This window comes from Sycon ciliatum, chromosome 1 (genome assembly GCF_964019385.1).
Source record: "Sycon ciliatum chromosome 1, ocSycCili1.1, whole genome shotgun sequence".
NCBI classification, from domain to species: domain Eukaryota; kingdom Metazoa; phylum Porifera; class Calcarea; order Leucosolenida; family Sycettidae; genus Sycon; species Sycon ciliatum.
The window spans coordinates 95,869,626-95,884,143 of NC_088643.1; the positions used below are offsets into that span (position 1 = coordinate 95,869,626).

The 14,518-nt window shown below is 45.2% G+C and overlaps 1 protein-coding gene across 1 annotated transcript in view; it reads left to right on the plus strand.

The window, feature by feature from the left end:
• LOC135806677 (unconventional myosin-XV-like) overlaps window positions 1-14,518 on the plus strand; it is a 66,974-nt gene that overhangs the window by 36,429 nt on the left and 16,027 nt on the right. The window contains exons 26-39 of the mRNA XM_065320907.1: window positions 1,730-1,802; window positions 3,213-3,383; window positions 3,699-4,137; window positions 4,679-4,738; window positions 4,961-5,036; window positions 6,930-7,045; window positions 7,627-7,733; window positions 8,083-8,173; window positions 8,594-8,644; window positions 8,974-9,088; window positions 9,604-9,901; window positions 11,276-11,355; window positions 11,822-11,889; window positions 12,405-12,483. Coding sequence (XP_065176979.1) covers window positions 1,730-1,802; window positions 3,213-3,383; window positions 3,699-4,137; window positions 4,679-4,738; window positions 4,961-5,036; window positions 6,930-7,045; window positions 7,627-7,733; window positions 8,083-8,173; window positions 8,594-8,644; window positions 8,974-9,088; window positions 9,604-9,901; window positions 11,276-11,355; window positions 11,822-11,889; window positions 12,405-12,483 — 1,824 coding nt within the window. The remainder of the gene's footprint in view (window positions 1-1,729; window positions 1,803-3,212; window positions 3,384-3,698; window positions 4,138-4,678; window positions 4,739-4,960; window positions 5,037-6,929; window positions 7,046-7,626; window positions 7,734-8,082; window positions 8,174-8,593; window positions 8,645-8,973; window positions 9,089-9,603; window positions 9,902-11,275; window positions 11,356-11,821; window positions 11,890-12,404; window positions 12,484-14,518) is intronic.

The following is a 14,518-nucleotide window of genomic DNA, read 5'->3' on the forward strand; positions in this document are numbered from 1 at the left end:
TGTTTATATTGCTTCTGTGGCATTTCTATTGTAGTAAAATGGTGGATAGATTGTACCTCCTCCGCGTCATCGAAATTGTCGCAGTTTGAATTTTGATATAAAACGGGGTATTTACTCTCCAGCACTCGTACCAGAGGCAAGGAATTGGACATAGGCGATAGTCATCAGTATAGTGTGACGCCAAAGGTCTATTTTCTGTTATTGGAAGCTGGAATTTTTGAACTAGACGCAATTTCTTCGCTGATGTCGCTGCGATGGTAATTTCGACTCGCTGAGATCAGTCAGGCGTTGCAGCCTACACATTTCTCGTGCTGATTCCCATTCACTCAAGCCTCATCACTGTTTTACCTTAGCTGGGGTGAGAATGACTTCGTGGAACAAGTGGCAGCGCTTGGAGAAACATCGAGGGGTCAGCAAACTAAATGCCTGCAACAGCGATAAAATTTGTCGCTCTGGCTGAGACACTCAGTACATGATTGTACCTGCAAGAGCCATGTAGACTCTACACGTAGTGCTAGTGATGCACGCGCAGGTGACGTACCATGGTATACCAGTGATGCTGAAAAAGAGGGCGCGCTGGACGTGATAGTACACTTATAGGCCATTCACACGACGGGCAAACTTACTTTTATCGTACCGTTTCCAAGGACATTTACTCGGATACGATAAACTTGGACACACGCGAGCAAAATATTTTTTATCTTGGCCGAGGCCCTTTTGCTCACGATTATCTTTGCACGCCAGGAAAAATGTCGGTTGTTGAAAGTGCGTACTGCAAATGCAGTGCTTGAACAAAGGAAAATTCAAAATTTAACATTTCCCGGCATTTTCGGGGGGTCACTATGGATACATTGACGGTTGCAAAGTTTGCCCAGCACCGTGTGAACTGGATCACGGTTTGCCCGTGTTATCTTGGTCACACGCGTGCAAATGTTTGCACGTCGTGTGAATGGCCTATTACCTGCATGAGCTGTGACCACACAGCTAAAATAAATGGGCATGCCACGGCTAAAAAAAGTTCCTTTCAAGATCGAGGTGATTCCGCCGACGGTAATCAACTGACCTCGCAACGATCGTGTTTTCTTACTAGGCTTCGTTGGTGGTGAAGTAGAAATCATCCAGAGCTAGCAGACGACAAGCATAGCAGCTCTTGTCCTGTGGAGAAAGTCGAAGCGTTTGAGATGAGGAGCGACCAACTTTCAACCTTCCTTGAAATATTTCGGAACGATATTTTTGCGTCCATTGACATCAGCGACGACGAGGACTTCATCTCTGCATGAAAACTCTCAAACCAACTGTCCTGGAACGTTACTCTAGTCTTCAGACTATCATACTGTGTAATAAGTTTTGAATGGCTTAGCTTATGGAGTTGTCAGTAACAAGTGACAAGTCACTAGTCAAACTGCGACAATTTCGATGACGCGGAGGAAGTATGATATGAACTTTGTTTTGTATCTACTTCAGGGTGAACCATTCATTTAGTATCTACTTCAGGGTGAACCATTCATTTAGGGAACATTTCGAACAATTCTATTCAGATACTTCACTTCTGAACATTACACATACATCATGTAGTCATCATCCGGTCATCATCATCGTCATGCTCTTGATTACTCTAGTCTCAGTGTGTAGCACAGAGTTATTAGTGTTATCATGTTCTATTTGAACAGTGGTACCTGCATACTGTATGTTGAAGGGCTTATTTGATCTGTTGCGCTGCATTCTGCAGGTGTGTGTCTGTGCTCGACTCTGGATTCGTTTGTGACTGCTGAGAAACTTGCTGGATACCTAGCCCATGCCAGGTGAGTAGTTCCCACGCGTACAAATAGTCAAATACACATGAACAACTAGTAAATACACCAGCTTGTAGTGACTAACTTGTGTATGGATATGGTCAAGGAACGTCTATAATTGTTGCCATGTATCATGGCTATACGGTGATTTGCACGCTTACTGGGTGAGCCCGTCATTTATCATACATCATTTATCATACATCATTGCGCTCTTGATTATCACCGTTCTGCGCTTGATACCCACACGCCCGATTATGCATGTCTGTGGCCATGCTGTATGCATGTCTGTGGCCATGCTGTATGCATGTCTGTGGCCATGCTGTATGCATGTCTGTGGCCATGCTGTATGCATGTCTGTGGCCATGCTGTATGCATGTCTGTGGCCATGCTGTATGCATGTCTGTGGCCATGCTGTATGCATGTCTGTGGCCATGCTGTATGCATGTCTGTGGCCATGCTGTATGCATGCACACTGAGTGTCATATACTAGATGTGCACCATCATGGCTGCTGGAAACCACGCACACCGAGTTATTGACACGTGTGCCAAATGCATAGTGTGCCAGATGCATAGTACGGGTACTTGTACATACAGTACTATTAGGTCTGTTGTGGGATACAGCAAGAATACATAACTACAGTCCATTTCAAAAATATAGACGCATGGTATATTTGAAATATTTCAAATTTGGCTGGAGCTTCTGGAGAAATGTTTTCGGAATATTGCTCAGGTACTTCTTCCAATTACTCTCATATCGATTTTTAAGTGATCAGACAACAAACACCCAATTTCGAAATTTTTGTGCACAAAGTGATCACAGATTTTATGTGGTATAGATGCTGGCCAAACGGTTTTTTGAAATCACGCGTCTATATTTTTGGAAAGCACTGCAACCTGACCATCTCTCATCCCAAGGCACATTCTTCTTGACATCAGTCTTCTGCGGTCATTTGGCTCACTAATGCCATCATGGGTAGCCACTAGCCAGAGATGAAAAAATGCAAAGAATGTCTACATGGCTGCAGCTGCAGTACGTGTAGTAGAAGCAGAGCAAAGGACGGTAGGTCCATGATTCCTGAACCTGATGAACTGACACCGTATCTGCATGATTAGCGTGGGAAAAGGCGTAGACACTTGATCACCCTTCTGCTGAAAATTACCCTATCCAATTTCCACCGTGGTTGAGCTCGTCGCAGATAGGAATTGCACACTCTTGCTTATGTACTCTCGGTGACAGCAATTACCCCGTTGTTATGTTGAGATGGATGAGGCTGTGCCTTGGGCTGTTTCACTGGAGGATTTAGCTCCCCGGAAATAGCCAAACCTTTCTACTAAGATTGAGGAACAAGCCGCGGATTCAGGGTTTCTGGAGCTTTATGTTTAGACCTATTCTGATGGCATATTTTCCTGTATTCCTAGGGGTTGTGGAGCACCAGGATGGACAGTGTGTATTAACCGCAACGATGGATACCACGAGTTGTCTGGCTCTGACACGGTGCTGGATTTGGTGTCGGCACTGGAGCTGCCGGAGGGATTTCCTGAATCTCACCAACCTGGATTTGGGACTGGATCTCTGAACCATGGTCATGGGTGAGTCCAACCTGTGATTTGTGTGTACTTGGTGTTCTGCAGTCTGATTGATCAGTGCATCCTTGCTGGAGCTGCAGCTACTTCATTGTTTGCCAGGGATTGTTTTACAGTGGTTGGAATTGGGGGAGGGGTTCTGAGGGCCCGGAGTACTGCAGGAAATATTGTGCAGCATTCATGTGTGTGTGCGTGCATGCGTGCGTGCATGTTTTCAAGGTGTGCCTGTTGTCTTTATGGCCTGCTTTGCTAACAGATAACAAGGGAGAACATGTGCAATATGTTTGCCCTTTGAATGCTCTTCTCTTTCACCCTATCCAGGAGCACATGTGCTGAACTGCCTCGATTCGTTGACAAACTCTTTGGAAGTGGAAATCCCAACGCATTAAACACGAATATCACAACAGCTGTACAAGGATCCGGAAGGGGCGGTGGTGGTATGCCACCTCCACCACCTAAGCTAACTGTCACAGAAGAAGATGATGGACTCGGAGATGGGATGGACCTGCCCCCTCCACCTGATTGCATGATGAGTAGTGAGGATACCAGTGCTGGCAGTGGTGCTTCTGCTGATATGCCGCCTCCCAATGTTCCACCTCCCAATGCTGCTGTTGACGAGCCTGAACCAGATGTTGAGGTGCCCTTCTCCACCGAACCTGCGGGTCCACTTCCAAACTTAGCAAGGCTAAGTGGTGATGAAGCACTGCAGCCATATATTGCCTACAACATCCCTGGCTTTAGGCTTGGTGTCAGAAAAGAGGTAAGGACATATCCAGCTTAGTACAACACAGTTGACCAGTGGTATCACCGGCAAACCGGAAGTGGACCGGTTTCCTGCTGGGGCACAGGTGTAGATGGCGAATTGTATGTGTCAGTTTATTACTGCTTCTGGAGTGGCAGACTATTGGCCCAGTATACTACTCTTGTACTCATGTGTATACATGTGTTATCAGTACTACATACAAGTAACCCCAATAAGTTCACAAAAGCTGCACATGGGGTCGGGCGGCCCACACTACGTAGCCACGAACCAGTGAATCAGCTGGGCCATTGCGTCATTTTTGACCTGCTACAGTTCCTGCTTCCAAGTTTGCTTTTTTGGAGACTTTGGATGGTTTTGTACGTGATGCATCGCGCACAAGCATTGCCTTTGAACTGATCTTTTTGTGCTTGAAATCGTTGCGGCTAAACAGTGAGAAAACTCGAATCCAGGCAGCTGGATTGTCATTTCATGTCATGTTGTGTTGTGCACCGGCTGAAGTTGTGCTTTTCTCTTGCTTCTATGTCACGTGTTATGCTAGACATTGCACTTCTCTGAGAAGCTGGCTGACCCATTGACGAATCACCTCATCTACGTGCAGGTAAAATTGTGCATATTAAGAAGTCTTCCTGTATGTCCTGTTGTTGTTGCTCTTGTTGATGCTGCTGCTGTTACTGCTGAATAGATATCACCAGAAGACGATTTCCCATTGAACTACAATTTGCAGCAATCGTGCTACAATGCTAGAATCACAACATGAAAGGCAATTTTATGTCATTGGATTTGATAAACGTGCTCTTGTGCTGGTGTATTTTGATGATAGATCATCAAGGATATGCTTTCTGGTGTTACACATCGTCTAACAGAAGAGAACCAGGAAGACTTACGGAAGATTTTGAGTAAGTTGTCGAGAAACTAATCAGCTGAGACTTTGCAGCACTGGGTATTGTTTATTTTTCATTCGCGTAGTATTTGTTTGCAAGAATGCGAGATCAGAGTGCGATCATCAGCCAATTTTCAGGACTCGATTATACATTTATCTTGACCTAGAACGTTTCTCCTACAAACCCCTGAAGTTCAATAGCTAACGTTATTAACAGGAGGAAAGAAAACTCAATCCTCTGCTGACAGCAGGAACCGATTTGTTTAGACAGAAACAAGAGGATTTGCTCCGTTCAATTCTTGCCACTTTGCTGCTCTTTGAGTGTGTTGACTGTTTACTCAGTAGCATTGCACCTTGTTGTGTGCGGCCTGTCTCATCACTCTGAGCTTCTTTCTTTTCGTAGCTGTTGCCTGCTGGCTTGTTCCTATCTTCTGGAAGCACCCTTAGAACGTGGTTATGCTTATATATCACATACATGCCAACCATCCAGGGTTTCCCGGGACAGTCCAGGGAATAGGGTGTTTGTCATTTCACTACCATAAGGAGCAGTCAAGCCCCAATGTACTGCGGCTTGTAGTACTAATATTAAATGACAACAGTCGATGGTGTTTGATGATTGCCCAGTATGTGTAACTTGAGGTAGAGCGCAAAAGCCTCTCATCTCTTGTATTTGTAAAGTGGCAGTATGTGGGAATAAAGCTGAATATACTAATACTAGGAATGGGTTTGCTCCCACGCTGGAGCTCGTGCTATTCCGCCGACTTGACACTTGACTGACTCGCGACTGCCATCCAGAGCACACGAGAAGTCCATCGAACCTTCGACTCGGCAAACCTGCAAGAAAGCACCACTCCCTGCTCAATACACAGTGTTTCGGGGAATTCACCCCTCATCAGTTGAGCTTGAGAAGTCGGCGGAATAGCGGGAGCTCCAGTGTGGGAGCAAACCCATTCCTAAAAAATCATCGCCGAAGTCGCAACCACTATTTTATACTAATACTGTTGTACCTATGCTGTTGTACTATTACTGTCGTACCTATGCTGTTGTACCTATGCTGTTGTACCTATGCTGTTGTACCTATGCTGTCGTACCTATGCTGTTGTACCTATGCTGTTGTACCTATGCTGTCGTACCTATGCTGTTGTACCTATGCTGTTGTACCTATGCTGTCGTACCTATGCTGTTGTACCTATGCTGTTGTACCTATGCTGTTGTACCTATGCTGTTGTACCTATGCTGTTGTACCTATGCTGTTGTACCTATGCTGTTGTACCTATGCTGTTGTACCTATGCTGTTGTACCTATGCTGTTGTACCTATGCTGTCGTACCTATGCTGTTGTACCTATGCTGTTGTACCTATGCTGTTGTACCTATGCTGTCGTACCTATGCTGTTGTACCTATGCTGTTGTACCTATGCTGTTGTACCTATGCTGTTGTACCTATGCTGTCGTACCTATGCTGTCGTACCTATGCTGTCGTACCTATGCTGTTGTACCTATGCTGTCGTACCTATGCTGTCGTACCTATGCTGTCGTACCTATGCTGTCGTACCTATGCTGTCGTACCTATGCTGTTGTACCTATGCTGTTGTACCTATGCTGTTGTACCTATGCTGTTGTACCTATGCTGTTGTACCTATGCTGTCGTACCTATGCTGTCGTACCTATGCTGTTGTACCTATGCTGTTGTACCTATGCTGTTGTACCTATGCTGTTGTACCTATGCTGTTGTACCTATGCTGTTGTACCTATGCTGTTGTACCTATGCTGTTGTACCTATGCTGTTGTACCTATGCTGTTGTACCTATGCTGTTGTACCTATGCTGTTGTACCTATGCTGTTGTACCTATGCTGTTGTACCTGTGCTGTTGTACTATTACTGTTGTATTATCTGTTGCCACTGTTTAGATCAGTACCAGATTAATGAGAACAATGTTGGAAACCAGTCTGCAGCGGTCAAGAAAGAAGTTGTGCTTATGGTGACCAAGTTCCCGCTCTATTTCTCTAAGATCTTCCCAGTCAAGGTAGAGTGTATTGTATTGTCAGAGCTAGGAACACGCAATGCAGTAATTCTTTTGAGAACCTTGTATTGGTGACAGATAAGAGACAGTAGGGACCTTTCGCATTTGCTACGAATCAAATGCGAAACGAAAGTTTGATTCGACTCGTAATCGTTTCGTTGAAAACAGATTCAGGTTTCGCAAGTCGTAATGCAAATGTGCATGACAACTACGAATCCGGCCGGTAGCTTGGCGTATGGGTGTGTTCGCGCACACGTGCATGGATCATGGAATCAAGGGAAATAATGTGTACCAGGCAAAACACGTGTACCTCGCAAAAAAATGTGTACCTAACGGATTCGGAGCGTGCCACGAATGAAGAGGCTTCCATTCGTGAAAACGAACTCTCCGCGGGGACTCTGACGAATCCTCGAACCCAGGTGACGAATCAGCATTCGTTTCGTATCCGTACGCGTGATGCGAAAGGCCCCTACTGACTGCACATGCTCGCTCTTTATAGCTGCTGATATCAATGAGTACTCTTGTGTGTTGACTGGTGTTGATCACTGTTGTTTATCACTGTTGTCTATCACTATTGTTTCCAGGCTGGCCCAACTGCTCCTCCAACATGTACTCACGTTTCCGTAAATGCCAACGGTGTTGGATTATTGCAGTCAAAGGATATGTCATTCCAAATCCTCTCATTTTACAAGTATGTAGCCATCCCGTCCCTGCTATTCGTCATCTATGAGTACTACACTACACACTATGTGTTTATTGTCAGGAGGCTTCACACTGGAGCTTGTGGCACCTCTTTTAGTGTTTTCAATGCCATTGGTTTGACATGGCATGGTTTAGGTTATGCTTTGGTGAATTTCATGATGTGTAGTATGTGTATAGTGGGGAGATTCAAACTGAGATACTGCTGTGGTACTGCTGTGGTACTGCTGTGGTACTGCTGTGGTACTGCTGTGGTACTGCTGTGGTACTGCTGTGGTACTGCTGTGGCTTGCAGATATGTATGGGCACCTTTTCATCCTGTCTTCTTTGTATTTTCTTAGGCTTACTGATGTTCATGACTTCAGCGGATCTGAGCAAGCTGTTCTCAAGCTAACGCTCATGGATCAACAGATGGAGTTTGCCACCCGGCGTGTAAGTTGTGTGATGTTGAGAACTTGAGATCTCTCCTTCACTCGCCTTTCTAGTTTCATGTATAAAAGCATGGCTTACACAGTAGGGCTAATTCTCTGCTCACACAGTGCTCAAGGCCCAAGAGGACACAGCTTCCTGACAAATAAGGTGGAACAAAGCTTATTTGCACAAATTGGGCCTCTGCAGAGATTGGCAGCGTCTGTAGTGTCTAGATCTAGATCTGACATTTTGTGATTTTATACATTTGAGCAATTGAACACACACACACACACACACACACACACACACACACACACACACACACACACACACACACACACACACACACACACACACACACACACACACACACACACACAACTGTCAGCAGCATTGTGTTTTTAATTCCTTTTTCTTTGGACATGTGTTTTTGTTGTGTAGGCGCCCAGCATTGCCGAGTACATTGAAGGCACTATGCGCTCTCTAGAAAAGGTATGTATACAACTGCCACGTGCCTGTTTGTTGAGTTTCCAGATACATACGGTTGGTTGGTCGTGTACTAACTGGATAATACCAATGCACCACTATACTAACAGATTTTGGCTGGTGAGAAACCTTGGCCTTCAGGGTTTTCAAAAAGAATCGACTGACAATCTTGTTCTGGCACGCAGTCCTGGGCCAATCTTGTAATGCTTGGGCGGTGATTTATTTAGGCTGGTTCGTACCAAACGGCGAAGTCTGCAAAATCTAATCGCCTGCGAAAAATGGTGATTTGCAGTATGTGTACTATATGTGTGTGTGTTGTTGCAACTGGTTTACAGGACGCCAGATATGTGTTAGCCACCCAGGACTATATGACCTCAGAAGAATCACTTCTTAGCTTCCAAGTCAATGATATCATTAAGCTGAAAGCAAAGGAGGGTGGAAATGAAGAAGGTATGGTCTGCTCTGCTATTGTGAGCTGAGTGCCTTGATCTGTATTGCCACTATGACATTCACCTTCAGACCAACGCAATTCCTTTCTGAACCTCGGTTTGAATAAGCACACCTTCCAATCCATCTTGCTCCTTCATGCTGTGTGTTCGTGTGTTTCTTGTTTGTTTTTGTGTTCAGCATGCTGCTGGAATGATCCTGTTTCTTTGCTAACGTTACAGTCCATTTCAAAACTATAGACGCGTACCTAGGCAAAAACCGTTATGCCAGCATCTATACCACATAAAATCTGTGATCACTTCATGCATAAATTTTTCCAAATTGGGCGTCTGTTATCCAATCGTTTAGAAACTATATGAGAGTAATTGTGGAGCGGTCCTGAGCAATATTCCAAAAACTATTCTCAAAAAGTTCCAGCCAAATTTGAAATATTTCAAAAACCCTACGCGTCTATAGTTTTGAAATGGACTGTAGTAATGGTCATTCTCTTCTGTTATTGCTCTGCTGCTCTGTTGTAGGATGGCTGTTTGGAATTTGCAATGGCCTACAAGGTAGCTTCCCCGCTGAGCTTGTCACACCCATCCTGGGTGAGCCAACTGAACAAGCTGTCAATCAAGCCAAGCTCTTGATCCAGAAGAAAGCAAAGCGTGAGCAAGACGAGCGGAGAAAGCAGCGTGCTGCAGACCGTCGTGCTGGTGTTGTGCAGCGTCGTGACAGTAATGCTTCTCAGGTTGATTTGGGAGAAAGTGAGCTATCCACTGGAAAGTATTCCATGTTGGAATTTGCTATGCAGTACTTCAGGCATGGACAGGAGCGGTACGTTGTTGCCACTTATTCAATTTTTCTATGCAGCGGCATATTCTTGTACCATAAAGTACATAAAATTCTGCCGGTTCCCAGCTAGGTTTCGGCACGGGGCAGGAATTATATCAGGGCTCTCAAGTGCACTGCAGTGTACAACAGTGCAAAAGGTGAGACTTGCCGTGTTGGGTTGCACAGTCTTATCCACTGGAGTATCTACACTGCAGGTGTTCATTCAACTGTTATCTTGGCGCCCTCCGCGGGTACGGAACAAATGTTATCTTGGCGCCCTCCGCGGGTACGGAACAAATGTTATCTTGGCGCCCTCCGCGGGTACGGAACAAATGTTATCTTGGCGCCCTCCGCGGGTACGGAACAAATGTTATCTTGGCGCCCTCCGCGGGTACGGAACTTTGCATGCAGTATACAGTCATGATTGTTAATCCCATGCTACCAGTGACCAGCGCGCTGCAGCGCATAATGTATGTACTGCTTACCCACGGCTGTATGGCCAGCGCCCTTTGGCCGCTAGACGTGCGACTGGATTTCCATGCCCACGGCAGTACATTGTTGTTGCAAGCTCTACAGTGCTACTGCTCAAGGATCTCTTCCCCCCCCCCCCCCCCATTCAGTGTGCTATGGGTTCTCTTTCATTGGAAAAGCTATTTGGTTGGGGGGGGGGGGCAGATGATTTGGGTACGAGGTGAATAGCAATTTCTGGACATGAAAATAAAATAGAGGCCCACTGGCTGTGTGTTTTACATTTTTCATATCTTTTTGTATCTATTGTTACGTTATTTGTATGGCCTAATCCTTCATCTTTCCAAATATGCTGTGATCCCAGAGACTTTATAGCAGGATGTTTTCGACAGTCCATTTTTTTGGCCTAAATTTCAGCGTATGGAATTCTGGACATGAAAGCAAAATAGCACCAATAGGCATCCTATACTGCACCATTTTTGTTATTTTTTCGATTGGTGGACTGCAGTTGGCCTCTTCACACTTCCAGCCAACAGGTCCAAGACTATACAGCGTCTGAAGTGGAGTGCACATGGGGAAGCCAACGATTCGTCCATTACTTCTTATTTTACACAAAATTCAAAATTCTCATGCGACATAGTACCACAAAACTCGTTGAAATGCCTCCCAAGAAAAGGCTATCAACAAGGCACCGACACGAGGAGAAACTACAACAGCCCAGCTGTCAACTACAACAAGAAAAGAACTTCATCAACCTGACTGACTTGACTCTACACGCGACGAAAAATTATTTTACTCGAAATGTCCAGAAATAGCAATTCACCTCGTACTGTCCGGAATTTTTTTCTTGGCGAGAACGTAATCTTACTTCGAAGTATGTGTGTGCACGTGTTTGTGTAATGTCTGCAGTGCTGACATGCAGCGTAAACTGGATGGATCAATCCGTGGTACATTGCGAACACTAGGATCTATCAGAATCAAAGCTAAAAGTGAGTGTGATCAACTTCTTCTGGAGCAAAATTTCTCTCTGGACCAGTTCCGGGAATACTTGTGTAAATAATGCAAGGTATACATGTCTGTGTTCTAGTCTGTGTTCTAGTCTGTATATGATTCTAGCACAATCTGTATTCCAATGTTCATTATCATTACAATACAGTTCTACAGTTATACCTGGCTGGTCTTGTTCTCGGTTCTGTAGTTCCTTTGTTAACCAATGGGAAATCAGACTGAGCAATGTCTGGCATACAAATTGCGTATTGCATTACTTTGTTTTAGGTTCCGAATTCCTTTGTTGGCTAGCCTTATGTTTGACCTAGTGATATGGATGTCATTACATGCAAACCTCGATAGTGCACCCACCATCTGTAAGCATTAGGCAGGGCACGTATACCCCTGGTTTATTCCCGTTGAACTACTTGTATAGATTGAGTTTGTTCTGTGCATGTGCACTTGCAGCTGCTGAAGTCAAGAAAGGAAAGTCTTGGAGCTGGCGGGAGTATGCTGATCTGGTGAAATTCACCAAGGTGATTTGTCTTACTTAGAACACGTTACATTTGCATACGTCAGTGATGATTTGAACAAACAGTTGCCGAGTACTAGTTCAATGAACGGATGAAAAATCGACTCTTCTCACATCAAGAGTACATAACTCCAATTTACACCACTCCTGTATTTGCTCAACGTGCATGCTATGATAATGAAGAGTACATGGAGACAGAGTTTCAATTGCCTGGACATAGCCAGGGGCATGAGTATCAATCCTGCCTGAAGGTGATTAGTCTTCTATGTGTGTATGAAGGCTCTGCTGTGCTCAATGCGTTTATCACTATTCCAGTAGCTGTTGCTACTTTCTTTAGGCCTGGCGTTTTGTTATTCTCATACATGCAAGCAATTTTGCAATGGATGAGCCACTTTTAGTTGCCAGAATACATGTTATTCTCTGCAACTCCAAGTTTTGCTCCAATGCTCAGTGAACATGAATACAACTGGACGCTTCTGGTGTGGTCTGGTGTGGTGTACTTCATCGTGTTTGTTCCAGTCACCCATTCAAGCCTCATTGCTTAAATTGGATCCGAAGAACACCCAGATAAACAAGTTGGCAGTGGAGTGCTTTATTGGTAAGCCTTGTCTGCACTAGTCTTTTTCCAAGTCACTGACATGTTTCCGCCATGAACGTTCTGTAAATTCACTTGTCATTGTAACCTACTCTCTAACCAAAATTGGAGCATACAACCCCTCACTATTGTTCAATAGTAAATACACAGGGACTCCTCCAGTGCAATATGCGTATGTGCAACCCAACACACACATCAAACTCTCTGAGAACAGGTCAGATGTCCAAGGAAAGAAAAACAGGCTTGAAGATCTTGCTGACAATTGTTAAAAACTGTGTGTGACATATTAAACCAGCATTGAGTTAGCGCTTATACTCACACTTCCATTCACACCTTATTCCCACACTTACATCATCTACACTTGCATTGTGTTACTTATCACCTATGTTCTCCCCCTATATATACCATGCTATCTACTCCCATGGAGTATCTATTCCTCGACTCATCAAGTTGTTACATGGTGTCAGAAGTTGGATGCTGCAGATTCTGCAAATTCAAGGACCATGGACCAGCTCAAGCCGCCAGAACAGCTCCTGATCAACAGTCCCAACAAGGCAGATGCGTGGAGGCGGTTAAAACAGGCGTTTGAATTTTATTCAATTGCCTCTGGACTCAAGGACAAGGATGGCGCTATCCAAGCCGCGGTATTCCTCCATATCATAGGAGAAGATAGTCAGAAAGTGTACCAAACATTGCAGTTTGACACAGAGGAGGACAAGAAGGACATCGACAAGCTGAAGGAGAAATTCGAAGAGCTCCGCGTCCCGAAAGCGAATGCAACAATGGAACGATACTTATTGTTCACCCGGAAACAGCAAGAAAATGAAGACATTGACTCGTATACCATGGAGCTCCGTAGAATAGCGGAGAGGTGCGAGTTTCCAGCTACGAAGGACAGCATCTTACGGGATTGCATCATTCTGGGTGTGCGGGATGACGGACTCCGCAAGGAACTTCTTCGACGAGACGAGAGTCTAGAGAAAGTGCTGTCCTCCTGCAGATGCAGAGAAGCTGCTCAACGACATATTAGACATTTGACCCACGAAGCGGTTGGTTTAGAGACAGACAAACGTGACATTGACGCTGTATCAGTGTATGATCACAGAAGAAAATACAAGCTACTACAGTAGACCTTCAGTGAAATCCTGCGGATACTGTGGGGGAACACATCCTCCAAGGCAGTGTCCGGCGTACGGTAAAACATGCACAAAGTGTAGCAAGGTCGGTCACTTTGCTAAGGTGTGCAGAAGTCAGCAAAAATCACCAGCAGTCACAGCAATTGAGCAGACAGCAGTACAAGCGGAAGATGTTCAGACCCGGTCGTTTGGAACGATCCTGGTCAGTGAACTATCAGCAGACAGATGGAAGGAGACCATTCTCCTCGATCAACGACCTACGTTGTTCAAGCTAGACACCGGTGCAATGGCATCCGTATTGCCATTTTCAGTCTTCAGGAGCATACGGCCAGACCAGCAGCTTGACACAACTACTACCATTCTCTCTGGTTTTGATCAGAGCACGGTTCGACCAGAGGGAACGGCTGCTATCAAGACAACTTACCAAGACAAAAGCATACCAGTTACCTATTATGTCAGCCGGAAAGTAACCTGCCCGATTCTTGGGCAGAATGAATGCGAAGCTCTACACCTCGTTCAACGCATATTCCAATCAAGCTCGAAAGCTGACAACCGGGAGAAAGTCATCGAGCAATACCAGGACGTATTTACTGGCCAGGGGACGTTCGGTGAAAGCTACCACATTCAGATCGATGCTGACGTTGTTCCTGTCGCACAGCCACCAAGGAAAATCCCTCACAGTCGTCTTCACAAGTTGAGGGAGGCACTAGATGAAATGAGGAAAGGCGGAATCATCACGGATATGAGAGAGCCAGCGAAATGGGTCAGCAACTTGGTGATGTCTGAAAAGAAAAATGGCAAACTCAGAATATGTCTGGATCCGAAGCCGCTGAACAAAGCCATCATCCGTGAGCCGTTTCCAGCCCCTACACTTGATTACGTCCAAAGCAAGCTGGCGGGCA